Source organism: Pecten maximus, chromosome 10, assembly GCF_902652985.1.
Source record: "Pecten maximus chromosome 10, xPecMax1.1, whole genome shotgun sequence".
NCBI classification, from domain to species: Eukaryota; Metazoa; Mollusca; class Bivalvia; order Pectinida; family Pectinidae; genus Pecten; species Pecten maximus.
In genome coordinates, this window is record NC_047024.1 from 15,784,578 (window position 1) to 15,803,281 (window position 18,704).

Sequence of the window (18,704 nt, forward strand, 5' to 3'; positions counted from 1 at the left end):
CTTTGTAGAGTTTAATTCATTTTCTCTCAATTATATTTTATTTTGAAAGGTACTTATACTTGTATATTTGCAATAAAATATGTTTAAATCAAACAGTCTTTGTATGATATATAAATATTTGATGATGTCTATTTGATTGTATGACATATGGGTGATTGTATGACGTCAAATGTACAAATATATGACATATTCGATATCATAAGTGATTAATTTAACGGCATAATTCGTGATTTATTACGTGTATGATTTTATGACGTGTTGCTTCATCACGTTATTTTATGACATGTGCTTTAATACTAGCTACGAGTTGTCATCATTTGATTTTATTATGTTTCACAAAATTATGGCATCCAATAAGACGTCACGGGAAGGAGTTTCAACTACAAATGTCATATTTGAAAGTAATACCGATTTTTTGTTTGTAAAGTAATTATTATTTGCGTTCACATAAGAGTAATGACCGTTCACTTATTTTTTTTTCTCGTTAGAATTACGTGCGAGAACTTGTTTCCATTTTATTCTAGATTGATGATAATTCTTTTCCATTTGAATCAGATTAGTTTTCGTTTATATTCTCTATCAGAATAATGAAAGAAGTAATTACTTGTTTAACTTCAAGTTCACAAATAGAAACAGAACGTTATGTAGAGGGCAATCCTCTAATTACATCTAGGTATTGTATGGAAATCACTACGTCGAGTACAATGCTGTATTCGATTGCCAAACTGATATATGTGTTTATTAAAAAGTTCACTTCGCCAATGTACATTAAACGACGTGCATAGAACAATGTCCTTAAAAGATAATGTAAGTTTGTATCTATCAACTTGACACATGAATCACTTATCAACATAACAAACATGAACACAGGTTTAACAAGAGTAAATAATTCTAATCTGGGAATAAAATCTAATTTAATTAGAAATGTATATATACTATGGAGAATATCCCCAATGTGATTTCCCCCTATCGACATAAATGAGTATTCCAAACAAGTTCATATCTCATTTTTATTACAATATTAACTGAATCATAGCATAGTAACAGCTTACTCGTCGCCATCTAATCGAAATCAATATTACGGTTTCCTAAAAAAACATCCATGCACACATCAATTACTTTCTGACTGGGAAAACAAAAGATGTATCAGATAGAATAGAGTTTGTTTAAAGTCCTCGATATAGTATTGGAATGATGATTGTACATAATACGTTATATCCATATATAACATGTTTGTTTCAGTTTTGACAAGATTTAAACAGTCCCGTTACCATAGCTACGCTCACTAGCTGATCACATTTAATTTCCTTCCAATATCTACAAACGCATCTACGGCCCTGTCAACTTCCTGTTCTGTGTGCGCAGCCGACAGCTGGACACGGATCCGGGCCTTTCCTGTAATTATAAATAAGCCACATCCGTTTTATCAATGGTACATCTATATGAATTGGCACTAAACAGAAGTGAGATGATTCCATTTTGTTTTTAATTTTTCTAATTAATCTATTTTCTTTATTAAAAAATTAAAACTAGATAAACGTGCTGAACAAAAGAAAATCTAAATAGAATGAAGATGAAAGTTGTAAAACATGTAAACAAATTTGTTCCCTGAAATAACATTTGAATAGAGAAAAGGTAAGCATTGTGATGAGCAAAGATCAGGAAACGGAAAGGATCTAAGAAAGGAAAGTTGTATGACAAATTGATGAAAACTTCAAATGGCTTATAGGTACTATATATGTATATACACATTTTTGTTGAGTTTCGATAAAGAATAACATGTATGTAATTAAATAAATATGTATATCAAATAAACAATGATTTAAAAAAAATAATCAAATGTGCATTTGGTAAACGGTCAGTATAAGAAGTATGTCTTTGATATGTCTTTTGATATGATATTAGATAATGAATATCTTTATAATAACTATACATGACTTTATTAAAAATAGATAAATTCGTATAATGTAATAAATATACACATAATTAATATATAATCTAATACATGTACGTTATAAACATAATGAGCACAAAGCGAAGATTTTATTATCATTAATATATATAGTATATGCTTGATATCAGTCGGTGAGATTTATATGGAAATAACAGAAAGCTGCGTCACAAACAAAGACATTATATATATATATAATTTTTAAATGATGCAAAGATAGAGAAATAATTATGAATATATTATACATGTATATCAAAACTTTAATTTACCTGTAGGTACCACTGGGAAGCTGAATCCTATCACATATATCCCTCTCTCTGGAAAAATATAAATAATATAAATAGTATTATCATTCCATATACATTTTAAAAATTACCTAAAGTTTAACTTTTATTTCAAGATTGTAATGATAAAATTAATCACGAAGTCCACAAAACTGCGTTAAATATGCAGTATCTCAAATTAAAAATTAAACGCGCATAATTGCGTACCTGGTGAAGTAGTACCGATGAAAACAATTAATATGAACTGAAATACGGGCAACGTCAGTAAAATGATATCACCTCGCATTATATCTTGGGTAACTATACAAAGAGTGTCCATGATATCAACAACACATTTTCTGGCATTTTTTATTTTTATTTTATTATTATATATTTTTTTTATTAATCAATTTACTGATTTCAATTTCTTGTAACGCTTGATGATCAAATTGATACCCTCTTTCTTCAGGTCGTAAATATAGCGATAATATAGCCACTAATACGAGGGATGATGAAAAAGGTATTCAAGGATGTTCTTTTAAAGTCCCACTATTCTCCGATTATAAAGGGCTGTTTTCCCAAGGACTGGTCTCATTCGGTTAGTTCATATCGACGAGGTATCACTCTAGATAAACAAGCGGATTTGAAAAATGGACAAAAGAGCAGTGATCCAATATGTCCATCAAAAATGTTTAACACCTAAGGATATCAATAATGATATGGTAGCAACACAAGGAAAGATGCCACTACATACGCTTCACTGAAAAAGTGGGTGGGTGGCAGAATTTAAGCGCGGCCGACAGAGCCTTGAGGATGACCCCGTCCTGGAAGGCCTGTTAATGTTGCAACCCCAGAAAAGGTCAATAAAGTTCATGGTATTGTTATGACTGACAGACGAGTCACAGAAAGATATATAGCCAGTAGAGTTGGCATTTCACAGGAAAGAATACATTCCATTCTGACCGAGGATCTTGCAATGAGAAAGCTTTCGGTCCAGTGGGTACCATGACTTCTGACAGTTGATCAGAAGCACACCAGGCGCACATTATCGCGTGATAATCTTAACCTTTTTGAGGAAGATCCTGTCATCTTCTTCAAATATTTGTCACTATGGATGAAACATGGGTCCATCATTTTACCCCAGAGGCCAAACAACAATCGAAACAATGAAAGCACCCTGGCTCTCTCCGCCAAAAAAGGCAAAGACAGTTCCATCAACTGGGAAAGTTATGGCCTCGGTTTTCTGGGATGCAGATGGTATTCTACTGATATATTATCTCCAAAGGGGACAAACAATCAATGGATGACTTTCTGAACAGCGAAGAAAAGGAGTTCTATAAAAGTGGCATTGAGGCCCTTAAACACCGCTGGCAAAAGTGTATAGATACTGAAGGGGATTATGTTTAAAAATAACACAATTTGTCCGACAAAATTCAAATCCTTCAATATGAGGCTCACAAAATACAATCAGCCTTCGTATATGACATGAATTTGACGCGCGGAACGGCATTCAAAATAACGGATGCAATGCTTACCCAACATCTGATCGGCAAAAGCACTAGCTAACCTGGCATCGCCCAACATCACAGGACAGATGGGATGGGCTGGGTCTCCCTGTAAAAAAAGGACAAGAAACAATCAAAGAAAACGAAGAAACTGTATTATTTAGCGAGTTATCTTTTTTGATACGGAAACATTTAAATATTAAGTCGTCGATGGTAGTGAATAGAACAAACAAAAACATGGTGCTAAAATCTTGATGAAAGGTATTATTAACTGGTGACCCTAATGATTCAGTAAATGGAAACAACATTCAAAAGTAGGATCAATTCAAGAATGCAATGGATTGCAACTACGATATCAAATCCTCCATTGAACAGAAAATAAGTGACTGAAGAAACGCGAAATCACTTTAAGCGCTCTATCTAGGGGGTGTTGCCGATTGCAATGGCCGACACCATCAGGTGAAAACTGGTTACTCAGAAAACATGCACTCAGCAATACCCCGGCAGTGATTACAATGCTTAACATACCCCAACAGTGATTAAAACACTCTACTTACCCCGACAGTAAATCCAGCGTCTTGCATCTTTGCACGGAACTGTTTGGTGTTTGATAGCACCTTCTTGTTGAGGTCATCGTTTGCGATGATCAAGTCAAGCGCCTACATTTAATACAGTAGGCTTTTTTTACATATACAAAGGTCTAAAAACGTACAATGTAAGTTTATAAACGATTGAATCCCAACGTAATGTTTTATTGAAACAAAATCTAGTCAACGTTTCTTATACAACATACAAAATACACCAAAGCAAATATTTTCATTCGACGACTTTGTCTACCGATATCATCAGTTATATACATGTATGCATTAAGATTTTGTTTCTTACACACAATTCCTTAAATATAACAGTTTCAACCCTCTAGCATAGCATACCCCTGACATAATAATTTGTTTCTTCACTGCCGTCTTCATTGACAATTCCAAAGCAAATGTTTCCTTTATCTTAAAGATAATATACACCGCCATCACAAGAGTAATTGTTATGATGAATCAAAAACAATGATATGCTGTTGTTGTTTTTTGTTTGTTTGTTTTTGTTTTTTTTTACACACTACTGAAAGTTAGACACCTTTACGATATTAACACCTCCCACAGTTTGTGGTTATTTTTTAATTTTTTTTAAAGGGGCATTCCTTCGTTTGAATAAAGTTAAGGTCATCAAAATTAAACTTACTGGAAAAATATGTATTTTTCCAATTAGTAAAAAGTTATAATATTTAAAGTAATAAAACAGTTTTACTTTCAAAATAAACCAAAGTATCATGTCTTGAAAATTCTTAATTCGATCCGAAGTATCACTATATACCGATACAATAACACAAAAAAAACAGAGTTTAATCAAAATCTGGAAGATAAAAGAATTTTTTTCGAAGAAATTACAAAAGGTATTATTATCTGCTCAGTTCATTTTCCATGCGTCAATTTTCGAGATCTTATCATATCCTTGCAAAAAAAAAAAGTAAAAATGTATCACTAACCTTTTTGTTTCCTTGTTATACGGAAGCATATCTGTTTTCATGTGTTTCCCCGTTATTTTGAGTACAGTAGTTCCATTTCGGATCTTATCAATTCATACTGGTTATGATGTCTCTGTTCAATTTACTTCTATGATGAATTTAGAATTTGCCAATGTTTTCTTTACTATTCTTACCTTACTGGCGCACGCCACGACAGCCGGTGGTAGGGCGTTTGAGAAGAGATATGGCCTTGACCTCTGACGCAGTAATTCGACAAGTTGCTGAGGGCCCGCGGTGTACCCTCCTGAAATAGACACGTTTTGGAAGGAGAAACTACATTACAGGATAACTGTGATTATAACTACCACTAACTAGGTTAGGGGAGTTAAACCGGGTTAGATGTTCATTGTGTCAGTGATTATAACTATCAGTAACTAGGTTAGGGGAGTTAAACCGAGTTAGATGTTCATTGTGTCAGTAATTATAACTACCAGTAACTAGGTTAGGGAGTTATACCGAGTTAGATGTTCATTGTGTGAGTGGTTATAACTACCACTAACTAGGTAAGGGAGTTAAACCGAGTTAGATGTTCATTGTGTGAGTGGTTATAACTACCACTAACTAGTTTAGAGAGTTAAACCGGGTTAGATGTTCATTGCGTGAGTGGTTATAACTACCACTAACTATGTTAAGGAGTTAAACCGAGTAAGATGTTCATTGTGTGAGTGGTTATAACTACCACTAACTAGGTTAGGGAGTTAAACCGAGTTAGATGTTCATTGTGTGAGTGGTTATAACTACCACTAACTAGTTTAGAGAGTTAAACCGGGTTAGATGTTCATTGCGTGAGTGGTTATAACTACCAGTAACTAGGTTGGGGAGTTAAACCGAGTAAGATGTTCATTGTGTGAGTGGTTATAACTACCAATAACTAGGTTAGGGGAGTTAAACCGAGTTAGATGTTCATAATGTGAGTGGTTATAACTACCAATAACTAGGTTGGGGAGTTAAACCGAGTAAGATGTTCATTGTGTGAGTGGTTATAACCACCAATAACTAGGTAAGGGAGTTAAACCGAGTAAGATGTTCATTGTGTGAGTGGTTATAACTACCAATAACTAGGTAAGGGAGTTAAACCGAGTAAGATGTTCATTGTGTGAGTGGTTATAACCACCAATAACTAGGTTAGGGGAGTTAAACCGAGTTAGATGTTCATTGTGTGAGTGGTTATAACTACCAGTAACTAGGTTAGGGGAGTTAAACCGAGTTAGATGTTCATTGTGTCAGTTATTACAGGTACGACAAAAAAACATCAAATGGTCATATAAAATACACATACAAGTGTACTTGTGAAAAACATGTATGACCTCAGCTGTTGATAGGACGTTAAACAATACAAACCAAACCCACACAGGGGAGGACATCCTTAAATAACCTCAGCTGTTGATAGGACGTTAAACAATACCAAACCATACCCACACAAGGGAGGTCTTCCTTAAATAACCTCAGCTGTTGATAGGACGTTAAACAATACAAACCAAACACATGGGAGGTCGTCCTTAAATGGCCATAGCTGTTGATAGGACGTTAAACAATACCAAACCATACCCACACAAGGGAGGTCGTCCTTAAATAACCTCAGCTGTTGATAGGACGTTAAACAATACTGAACCTTACCCACACAGGGTAGGCCGCCCTTAAATGACAATTACTGTTCTAACCCACACACGAGAGGTCGTCCTTAAATGACCTCAGCTGTTGATAGGACGTTAAACACTATAAAAACCAATAGTAAACCGACTCACCTGCCGCTCCTCCTAAAGCCTTCCCCAGCGTGGAGTTGATGATATCAGAACAGCCTTCCATTCCAAAGTACTCCTCTGTTCCTCTGACGAAAGTAACATGACCATCGTCAATCCACAATATTGATATGAACCTTGTTTGCTATCCACATTTCAGATATAGCGGAAATATTTTCGTTGGCCGAAAATTTTGTAATTTTCCATTTTAGTAATGACATAAAGATTCCACTGTTAAACACTGAACACGATGATGATTACGTTTTCTGAGAAGACATCTTTGTAAAAAATTCTCATAAATTCGTGCCATTTAACAAAAGGAAAATTAGCCCGCGCATCTGTTTAATTTTACTCCTGGTTAATCTAAAATGAAGTTGATACTAGTTTTTAACAAAAATTATTAGATTAAAATGTTAATTGCACAATTCTAATTACATATAAGTAATTTGATGACAATACATATATAAACACACAACGGTCTGGGTGTTAGATTATACTGGGTAAAGCCGACACTCCTCTGTCCTAATGACTGTTTTATGAATAATATGTCTAATCTCTAATTTTTAGCTGATAAAAAATGTTAATAGGATTTCCAACTTCTGGTATATTCAATTTAAAAGAAAACGTGGACTTCATTTCCAGTAACATGACAGATTTTAAGTGTCTTTGATGCTACAATGTATTTATTCGACCACGGGCCAGTTCTAAGTCATACTCACAGAGTATATGCTTGGTATAGAGTCGTCTAAGATTGGAGCTGCTAATGCTATATACATATGGTACCGGTTGGAATTCCTGCTTCCATTTCTTATACACAGATAGTTTATTATCTTCAATAACATATCTATCTTTATTAGTTGATAAATGTTTGTGTTAAGGAGGACTCAACTCTTAACTACTTTCTTAGTTTTACTTTTTATTGTGTTTTTAGCACATTTCCCCCCAAATCATTTATTTCAAACTTTATGGTAGCCATCACTTGACGTATATCGGTGTAATGTTGAAAATGGACCCCCGTGAAAATTGTCCATATTCCATGAGTCGGAGTGAAGAATGCGCAGATGGTTCAATTTCCAACGTCATCCAGGGTCAAAATTCAACGTTGATAGCTGACCACGGGTCATTTTTCAACAAGGGTTCATTTTCAACGTTACACCGGCAATAGACGGTATCATATCGTATATTTCCTAACAAGCGTATTAATGGACAGATTGCTTTGACAGATCCTAGTCAAGTACATTATGTAACAACAATGACAAGTACATTATGTAACAACAATGACAAGTACATACTGTAACAACAATGACAAGTACATTATGTAACAACAATGACAAGTACATACTGTAACAACAATGACAAGTACATTATGTAACAACAATGACAAGTACATTATGTAACAACAATGACAAGTACATTAAGTAACAACAATGACAAGTACATTACGTAACAACATTGACAAATACATTATGTAACAACAATGACAAGTACATTATGTAACAACAACGACAAGTACATTATGTAACAACAATGACAAGTACATTAAGTAACAACAATGACAAGTACATTATGTAACAACATTGACAAATACATTATGTAACAACAATGACAAGTACATTATGTAACAACAATGACAAGTACATACTGTAACAACAATGACAAGTACATTAAGTAACAACAATGACAAGTACATTACGTAACAACATTGACAAATACATTATGTAACAACAATGACAAGTACATTATGTAACAACAACGACAAGTACATTATGTAACAACAACGACAAGTACATACTGTAACAACAACGACAAATACATTATGTAACAACAACGACAAGTACATTATGTAACAACAATGACAAGTACATACTGTAACAACAAGGACAAGTACATTATGTAACAACAATGACAAATACATTATGTAACAACAATGACAAGTACATTATGTAACAACAATGACAAGTACATTATGTAACAACAATGACAAGTACATTATGTAACAACAATGACAAGTACATTAAGTAACAACAATGACAAGTACATTACGTAACAACATTGACAAATACATTATGTAACAACAATGACAAGTACATTATGTAACAACAATGACAAGTACATTATGTAACAACAACGACAAGTACATTATGTAACAACAACGACAAATACATTATGTAACAACAACGACAAGTACATTATGTAACAACAATGACAAGTACATACTGTAACAACAAGGACAAGTACATTATGTAACAACAATGACAAATACATTATGCAACAACAATGACAAGTACATTATGTAACAACAATGACAAGTACATTATGTAACAACAATGACAAATACATTATGTAACAACAATGACAAGTACATTATGTAACAACAATGACAAGTACATTATGTAACAACAATGACAAGTACATACTGTAACAACAACGACAAGTACATTATGTAACAACAATGACAAGTACATTATGTAACAACAACGACAAGTACATTATGTAACAACAACGACAAGTACATTATGTAACAACAATGACAAGTACATTATGTAACAACAATGACAAGTACATTATGTAACAACAATGACAAGTACATTATGTAACAACAATGACAAGTACATTATGTAACAACAATGACAAGTACATTATGTAACAACAATGACAAGTACATTATGTAACAACAATGACAAATACATTATGTAACAACAATGACAAGTACATTATGTAACAACAATGACAAGTACATTATGTAACAACAATGACAAGTACATTATGTAACAACAATGACAAGTACATTATGTAACAACAATGACAAGTACATACTGTAACAACAACGACAAGTACATTATGTAACAACAACGACAAGTACATTATGTAACAACAATGACAAGTACATTATGTAACAACAACGACAAGTACATTATGTAACAACAATGACAAGTACATTATGTAACAACAATGACAAGTACATTATGTAACAACAATGACAAGTACATTATGTAACAACAATGACAAGTACATTATGTAACAACAATGACAAATACATTATGTAACAACAATGACAAGTACATTATGTAACAACAATGACAAGTACATTATGTAACAACAATCTTGTATTTTAAATAACATGATAATTGGGTATTTCCCCAATTCACTCTCAATGTTTATTTTGTTTTTCTTACAACTCCCAAAGTTTGGTTATAAAATTAAGAGTGCACTTTACTGATTGAATAGAGTATGACTCGAACCATCTCCCTGTTTAACGCCCCTGAGAATATCAAAGAAGTGAGAAGTTTTTGAATGAGGACTATGTGACATAGTACATGTCTCCAATAAAATGATAAAACTTATCACAAACATCATAATTAACTAGTTTATTCATCAGACCTTACCTCCACACAGAGTCAAACGACATTTTAAAATCAACAAATCATCAAAATATATTTTGCTTACCTATAGATACATATATTTGTTATAATAGATTTAAGATGAAAAAGAACGTCTGAGGGGATTTCGTATTTTCTAAAATAAAACTGGATTTGTACATTTTGTCATGCACGAGCTCAACAAGTCTATTGCTTTGGACAAAATTCAAACCCTCTCTAGTTACCATGAGAAGAAAACTCTGTAATAGAACCAGGAAAGATTTACTTTATAATTAGAGTTCAATAAACGCGTCTACAGAATGTGAAGTGATTACAAACTTACCTGCCTGTAGGTCCGAAAAATCCGGTCCCGTGACACTCATCAATGAACACCATAGCGTTATGTTGATTTGCTAAAGCACAGATTTCTCTAAAAGAATAGGAAAATTAAGATCGTATATTTCTAGTGAATATTTGTCCGTTGAAATGTTCCCCCTTCGCTCATTCCTCCTCCAAAACCAACTGTGGGTAACTCATCCCGATCACATTCCCTCCCATTTCTTAACAACTTAAGGTAAATATGTCACATTACAATATCCCGCCCACTCCTTGCTAACTTAGGTACATGTTTCATTGTTGTACCAGAAATTCTTATCCGTTCATTCTTTACTTTACGGTAAATGTTTCACATTTCTGTCAGGAATTATTCCCGTCCATTCTTTCCTTACGGTAAATGTGTTACAATAATGTCATGTATCTCATTCTATGTTTACGGTAAATGTCCCACTTTTATGCTAGGACTCCCACTCTTTAATTTCTGTCAGAAATATTCCCATATATTTACAGTAAATATCCCCGCGTTTATGCTATTCTAACCCCAACTCCTTACGAATGTACGGTAAATGTCTCACATTTTCTGACTTACGGTAATGGTGTCACGTTCCCATCCATGCTAAACACTCCGTCCGTCACCACAAGTTTCATTCGACAGGAACTGGCGTCCTTTAGCTGTGTTTCTAGGTCTGTCAAAGACAATAAAAAATCATATTGTTCTCATCTTTCTTCAATAGAATTAAACATATAGCTGAGGGCATTTCCCTCATTTGTATCCTAAGTGTGATTATAATTGCTTCTTCTACACTCTCCTATACACCTGTCCTCATATGACCCTGGGTGTCGGTGCCCCCTGAGCACCAGTCCTCAAATGACCCTGGCTATTTGTGTCCCCTAAACACCCGTCCTCATGTGACCCTGGCAGTTTGTTTCCCCTAAACACCCGACCTTATATGACCCTGATTTTCGATGTTGCCCTAGACACCCGTCCTCATGTGACCCTGATTGTGGGTGATACCCTTGACACCCGTCCTCATGTATTCCTAATTGTGGGTGCAATCCCCCCCCCCCCCCCCCCCCCCCTAAAGTGAACCTAACTATTGCAGGACCAAACGACAAAATAAATATATTTATATGCAGATTTAAATGAATTTGGTGGTGATTAAAGATTATATGAATTGTATTGGTAATGTAGGGTTATATTGTATTTATTTAATTAACATTTGCTCCCCATTTCCCCATTGACACAATGCTAAGAGGCAGTTGCCACCATACGCCTATATCACCCAGTGCCTCAGGCTATAACACCCAGTGGGTCATGTGACATTAAAAAAGGCGGTTTTTTTTGTTTTTTTTTTTGTTCAGTTTTTTTCAAAGTTGACGGAAATGGCAACGAAGACAATGTAAATATAAGTATTGAACAGTTGTTTTAATGTTGTTATAGTCGGTATGGCAGCAAGATGTATGGTGGGGCAAATGTAGCATGAAAACCGTAAAGGGTTCCCATGCCGTTTGCCCAACCATACATCTTGCTGCCATATCGACAATAACAACATTAAAACCACTGTTCATTGGTTAAATATTATTACCATGGTAACATACCTGCCATATCCCTGTGCTTGTACCTCATCCTTTTCGCCTTACACAGACGGATTCCGTCAATGATAGAGGCGTGGTTCAACTCATCGGATATCACAGCATCTTCGGGGCCCAACAAAACTTCAAATATCCCCGCGTTCGCGTCAAAGCAACTAGCATATAAAATGGCGTCCTCCCGCCCATGGAAACGGGCTATTTTTTGTTCCAACTCTTTATGAAGGTCCTATTGAATTGATATATATATTAGATTGTAATTGAAGGTAAAAGAAAAAATGAAAAATTGTACATTCACTAATTACTTTTAATTTCACTTCCAAATCTAATCAAAATTTAATGTCCGCGATGTTTCATACTCCAGAAAATTAACCGAAGTGCATTCTGGGAGATGTATCTATCATTTTTTCCCGATTATATTGTTTTCTTGAAGTTGTTATCATTTCATTCATGATTTGTTCTATTTACATGTAAAATGCAATAAAGTAGAATTAAATTGAATTGAATTTATATATTATTTTTTACGAGGATTATCCCTTACTCCACCCCCACCCTCGAAAAAAAACCTCTTAAAATAAAACTTACGATGGTGCCACAGATAAACCGGGTTGAGCTGACTCCAGAGCCATGGGTCTCCAGTGCCATTTTACCCGCCTCGATCACCTCCGGGTGACTCTGTAGAGGAAAAATAAAACCAGCTAGAAAAGATTTGTTTTCTATAAGATAACTAAATAAAACAGAAATATCCCCGGGAAAACACATAAAATTCATATCATAACAACAATCATTACACAATTTACTGTTTTGTCAATAGCTACTACATCGTATAGAACGCCTAATTAACATTTATTCAATTATTTGAACCTATCTTCAATTATTTGAAGATAGGTCCTATTAATTGAAGATAGGTTCAATTTAATGAGAGATAGGTACAATTCTTTTGAAAATAGGTTCAATTCAATTAGAGATAGGTCCTATTAATTGAAGATAGGTTCAATTAGTCTTATTTAAACCTATCTTTCATAGAATTATCTTAATTGAACCTATCTTTAATCGAATTGAACCTATCTCTAATTGAATTAAACCTACCTTTAATTGAAGTGAACCTATCTTCAATTATTTGAACCCATCTTCAATTATTTGAAGATAGCTTCAATTAATTGAATATATATGTTATTTGGGCGTTCCATAATATCGAACGTTTTAAACAACCCCATCCACTTACCGACAACCCAAGATAATTATTTGCACAGAAGTTAAGAATACTCGATCCCTGGCCCTCCACTCTGATTGACGGCGCCTGTTTTGACACAATGACTCTCTCCGTTTTCCATGTCCCGGCTTCTCGGATTCCGTCTAATTCTTTGTCCAGGATGTCCCGGGCCTCCGTGGCGGCAGCAGTCCCCACGCCGCGAGCATGTCGGAAACAACTCAGAGCTGTCGGTGGAGAATTCATGCAATGTATATTATCATGCTTTTATTACGGGACATCACTCTCCATATCATGTATTTTGTTTGTATGTTTTGTATCCATGTTTACTTATGGGCCGTAAGACCCTTGGAATAAAAATTGAATTGAATGCACAAGAGATTCAATTTTGTTATCATTGCCAATGAAAATATTCAGCCATTTCAATGAGAAATATGTTAAAATGTCAAGTTTATTTATTTTACAACAAATGTACAATTGTGAAACAAATTTTTTTATTGCCTATATAAATCACTCTTGCTGGGCCGAATGGAAGCGCGCGAGGGAAAGCGCGCGATTGCCCAGAAAAGAATATGTTTTTCAAGGTCACTGTATAGGTTACATAGCTAAGTCATTATTACGAATTACTATAAATAGACTAGTTGTCACTGGGAACTATAAGCCGTTATTACGAGATACTTATTACGAGATACTATAAATAGTTGTTTAATACTGGAAACTATAAGTCGTTATACGAGATAATTATTACGAGATAATTATTACTAGATAATATAAGTCGTTATACGGTATACTGTAAGCATAGGTATTAGCCTCGTCCGTCAATAAGTCGTTAAATTATGATATATCTACAGAAGCCATTTTAATTTCTCCATGTCGCTGTATTCCATTATACGAGAATCTCCTATTTATCATTTTTCGGCATAGCCGTCTAATATTCTTTTGGTCCCGGATATGACGCGACAGGTGGCGTTACTGGTCAAGATGAAGTATGTGATTGGTCAATGTAGCGGTAGATGCAAAATGAAGTTATGAAGTTAAAAACGAAACAAAGATAAGATTGAATGCAAGCTGAATAAGTGGGTGTATCTTTTCAAATGACACATTAATAAGATTATATTCCTGATTCAATTGCAGTCTTATTATCACCAAAAATGATTCAAACTGATACAATTTTGTTATCTGTGCTGAAACGCATTAGTTCGTTGATTTATTTCACCAGCAGTTTTACATCATAACTCCAGCATTAAAACTATGCCGTTTATCTTTTTTAAAGATATTTCTTGTTCACGTATAACTTCGGGAAAAGTATGGTGGAAAGTGGAAACTGTTCAGTTTATTTTATTATTTCATTAATTCAGTGTTTTTTTTCTAATCTGACTGGTAGACTGACGAACTTAGGAAGGTCACACAATTCACACTGAACATTTTACTTACATTGTATATTTATCTATTACATTAGTTATGTACATCGTAGAGATACAATGCTGTCGTGTGATAAGTATTTCTGAAACTCCACCGCTAAATTCCACGTGGTATGAACCACAGGATCGTGTACAAATTTCAAAACTCCCCATTATTTATTATATATAGTATAAGGTCTTGGGAAGTTGTACCATGTCCCGGTGATACGAACATAAAAAGTAGCATGGCTGGCCTAGATATATACAAGAGTTCGTTCATTCACATATAGGTATATTAACACCTGGACAAAAACAATTGCTTCGTAAGAAAGATGTATCAATATTTAAACCGCTATATAGATCCTTGTCCAGGTTAATGTGGACGGTTTTTTTTGCCTGTACAACGATGTAGAGAAACTTAAAAGACAAAACTCTACAACCATCACAAACTCTCACGACACAAACACGTTTAGTTTTAAAAACAGCCCGTCAAACATAACAGATCGCCTATAATCAACCAACCGTGAATCGATATATACATGTATATATATGTGACAACGCTTTAAAGCTATTTCTGTGCACTTGCAGTGGACCGATCGACACGCCGTGCCCTATTACAGCGCGTTTCTTTATTAAAAAAACATTTACAAAATTCGCTTAAAATTTCCCAACCCGATGTGAATAATTTGAGCTAAAATTACAAAAAGACTTTTTTATGTTTAGCTGTGTGGTAGCGTATTAACAAATACACATGTGTGTACAGGTATTGATCGGTTGAGTGCGCTGCAATACATATTATAAGAATTCTGTCTGTACATACAAGTCATACGGAGATTTCTGTAATTTCGTCCATTTGTCGTCTTACAATTTCCTTGCCATATTATCGAACGTATATTAAAGCAGGTCTATAACCAGAAAACACCTACCATTTTTTGACAGAAGTGGGCGAAATCTCATTAGCTTCCCAATGCCATCCATATTGTGCCTCTTGTAGTTTTGGAAGAAAGATCACACCACAGGAACGTATACTCTGTTACTCGCTTACATTTATTTTGTAATATTGTTAGATCCGGCTCGGCAAGGTATCGTGTCTTAGTTTTACTTGTCGAATGGTTTTCACTGCCCTGTTTTATAAATATCCTCTCCTCCAAGATATATTCTTTTTGTACGTGTGTAATATATACCTTAAATGCTGTGAGCCTTGTTTGCTTTATATACAGATAACAATGACACAGAATCATGGCAAAATATTTGGGCTCACCTCTGTGGGTGACCTTAAGTATTATTTATTAAAATGAACATAAAAACACATAAATACATATATAAAAAGAAAGGTGAGCGGCAAAATTACGCTAAAATGACGTATACTGTCGATTTCACTTATTGAAATAACACAACATCTCAGCTTTAAAAACAGTTATGTTCGATTTCCGAGAATTTTCACACCGTCACGTCTGCTTCATAAGATTTTTAAAAACATTAAAAATTGTAGCAAAAAATCCTTTTTGCTTTCATGTTTATTTTTAGATTCTTGAAATGTCCCTAATATCGAGTTCATGTAAATGTGTTATACGTTTGATAAAAATAGGTGTACAACGCTGGTGTTATAGATTATACGAAAGTTTGAGCTTCTCTTTTTATCTTTCAAATACAATAATTAAAGGTATCCCGAAGAGAGCGCGTGATTAATTAAAATTTAATTACTGCCTCCGCTAGGAATCGAACCCGTGACCTCTGGCTTACTGGTCTTACGCTTAACCGGTTGAGCTTAAGAGATGTTCTCCGTAGCAGAGCTAGTATTTACCAGGGTAATATTAACCGGTCGAGCTTAAGAGATGTTCTCCGTAGCAGAGCTAGTATTTACCAGGGTAATATTAACCGGTCGAGCTTAGAGATGTTCTCCGTAGCAGAGCTAGTATTTACAAGGGTAATATTAACCGGTCGAGCTTAGAGATGTTCTCCGTAGCAGAGCTAGTATTTACAAGGGTAATATTAACCGGTCGAGCTTAGAGATGTTCTCCGTAGCAGAGCTAGTATTTACCAGGGTAATATTAACCGGTCGAGCTTAGAGATGTTCTCCGTAGCAGAGCTAGTATTTACCAGGGTAATATTAACCGGTCGAGCTTAGAGATGTTCTCCGTAGCAGAGCTAGTATTTACCAGGGTAATATGACAAGTATATATATAAAGATATAGACGTCATCCTGTTATACCATTGTAAAACACGTTTTATGTATGGTATTAGTGTAATACTGTATTCTGAGATGTGTGTTATACCGTTACTGATATAATTGTATTGTGATGGTATCAATCGTATATTAACACTGTATAATACTATATCAGACTTATTAGAAGATTTCTATGGTTTCTGACCTTATTACTGCTATCAATCATAATTGTACGATTGTAAGATTTGTGTAATTGCTATCAATCATAATTGTAAGTTTTGTGTAATTACTATCAATCATAATTTGTTCGATTGTATGGTTTGTGTAATTGCTATCAATCATGATTGCATGATATTAAGTTTTGTGTAATTGCTATCAAATCATAATTGTAAAATTTGTGTAATTGCTATCAATCATGATAATTGTACGATTGTAAAATTTGTGTAATTGCTAGCAATCATGATAATTGTACGATTGTAAGATTTGTGTAATTGCTATCAATCATGATAATTGTAAGATTGTAAGATTTGTGTAATTGCTATCAATCATGATAATTGTACGATTGTAAGATTTGTGTAATTGCTATCAATCATGATAATTGTAAGATTGTAAGATTTGTGTAATTGCTATCAATCATGATAATTGTACGATTGTAAGATTTGTGTAATTGCTAGCAATCATGATAATTGTACGATTGTAAAATTTGTGTAATTGCTATATCAATCATGATAATTGTACGATTGTAAGATTTGTGTAATTGCTATCAATCATGATAATTGTACGATTGTAAGATTTGTGTAATTGCTATCAATCATGATAATTGTACGATTGTAAGATTTGTGTAATTGCTATCAATCATGATAATTGTACGATTGTAAGATTTGTGTAATTGCTATCAATCATGATAATTGTACGATTGTAAGATTTGTGTAATTGCTATCAATCATGATAATTGTACGATTGTAAGATTTGTGTAATTGCTATCAATCATGATAATTGTACGATTGTAAAATTTGTGTAATTGCTATCAATCACATCTTTGTAGTAATATATCTTTTACAGACCTATTAAATGTTGCACACAATAAAGAAAAAACCCCAACTATATAACACTTTACCATGACGGAATTATTTTTTAAAAGGGTGATACATATATATTTCCGTGTATGACATCTTAGACCCAAGTTGCAGATTCTATTCGTCACATGTCGTATTCGAAAGAAAATTAGTCAAACCCCTCTGATAATTTTCTTCAATAATGTACATTTCCACACATTTTTTTACCAGTCAAGACATTCTCGGCCCACATCGGCTTTCATACTACTTTAAAATGAATTCAAGGGGCGTAACTCTGACATATCTGAATTACTTCACGGTTATAACTTCACTTCGAATATCATCGATGTGATGATTGTCGACGTCCGCAGTCGACTCCTAGTCCTTACAAGAGTTCTCAAACACCTGTCATATCCTTACATCTTAAAACTGACATTTTAAAGTAAGTACATGTGTATTTGTCTATACGACGTGTAAGCTCCCCTACAGTTGAATGTATTGGTTCGGTTTCGTTTCGTTTCATTTCTTACAAAATTTGTATGAATCATTTTGG

The 18,704-nt window shown here is 34.2% G+C and overlaps 1 protein-coding gene across 1 annotated transcript; it reads right to left on the reverse strand.

The window, feature by feature from the left end:
• Positions 1-996: 996 nt before the first annotated feature.
• On the reverse strand, positions 997-15,985 carry LOC117336272 (2-amino-3-ketobutyrate coenzyme A ligase, mitochondrial-like). Its single transcript, XM_033896751.1, has 12 exons — positions 15,856-15,985; positions 13,545-13,756; positions 12,905-12,994; positions 12,329-12,548; positions 11,319-11,415; positions 10,737-10,823; positions 7,041-7,123; positions 5,430-5,539; positions 4,277-4,378; positions 3,750-3,828; positions 2,221-2,268; positions 997-1,395 (listed from the first exon to the last, which is right to left on the reverse strand). Exons 1-12 carry the CDS (start codon positions 15,905-15,907, stop codon positions 1,286-1,288), a joined length of 1,290 nt encoding a protein of 429 aa, XP_033752642.1. The 5' UTR covers positions 15,908-15,985; the 3' UTR covers positions 997-1,285.
• Positions 15,986-18,704: the final 2,719 nt, after the last annotated feature.

Coding starts and splice junctions, on each gene's coding strand:
- LOC117336272 (XM_033896751.1), bottom strand. CDS start 15,907: ATGGATGGCATTGGGAAGCTAATGAGATTTCGCCCACTTCTGTCAAAA. Junction 10,824..11,318: donor GGGAACGTGACACCATTACC/GTAAGTCAGAAA, acceptor CTATTCTTTTAG/AGAAATCTGTGCTTTAGCAA. Junction 5,540..7,040: donor GGCTTTAGGAGGAGCGGCAG/GTGAGTCGGTTT, acceptor TGTCTATTTCAG/GAGGGTACACCGCGGGCCCT.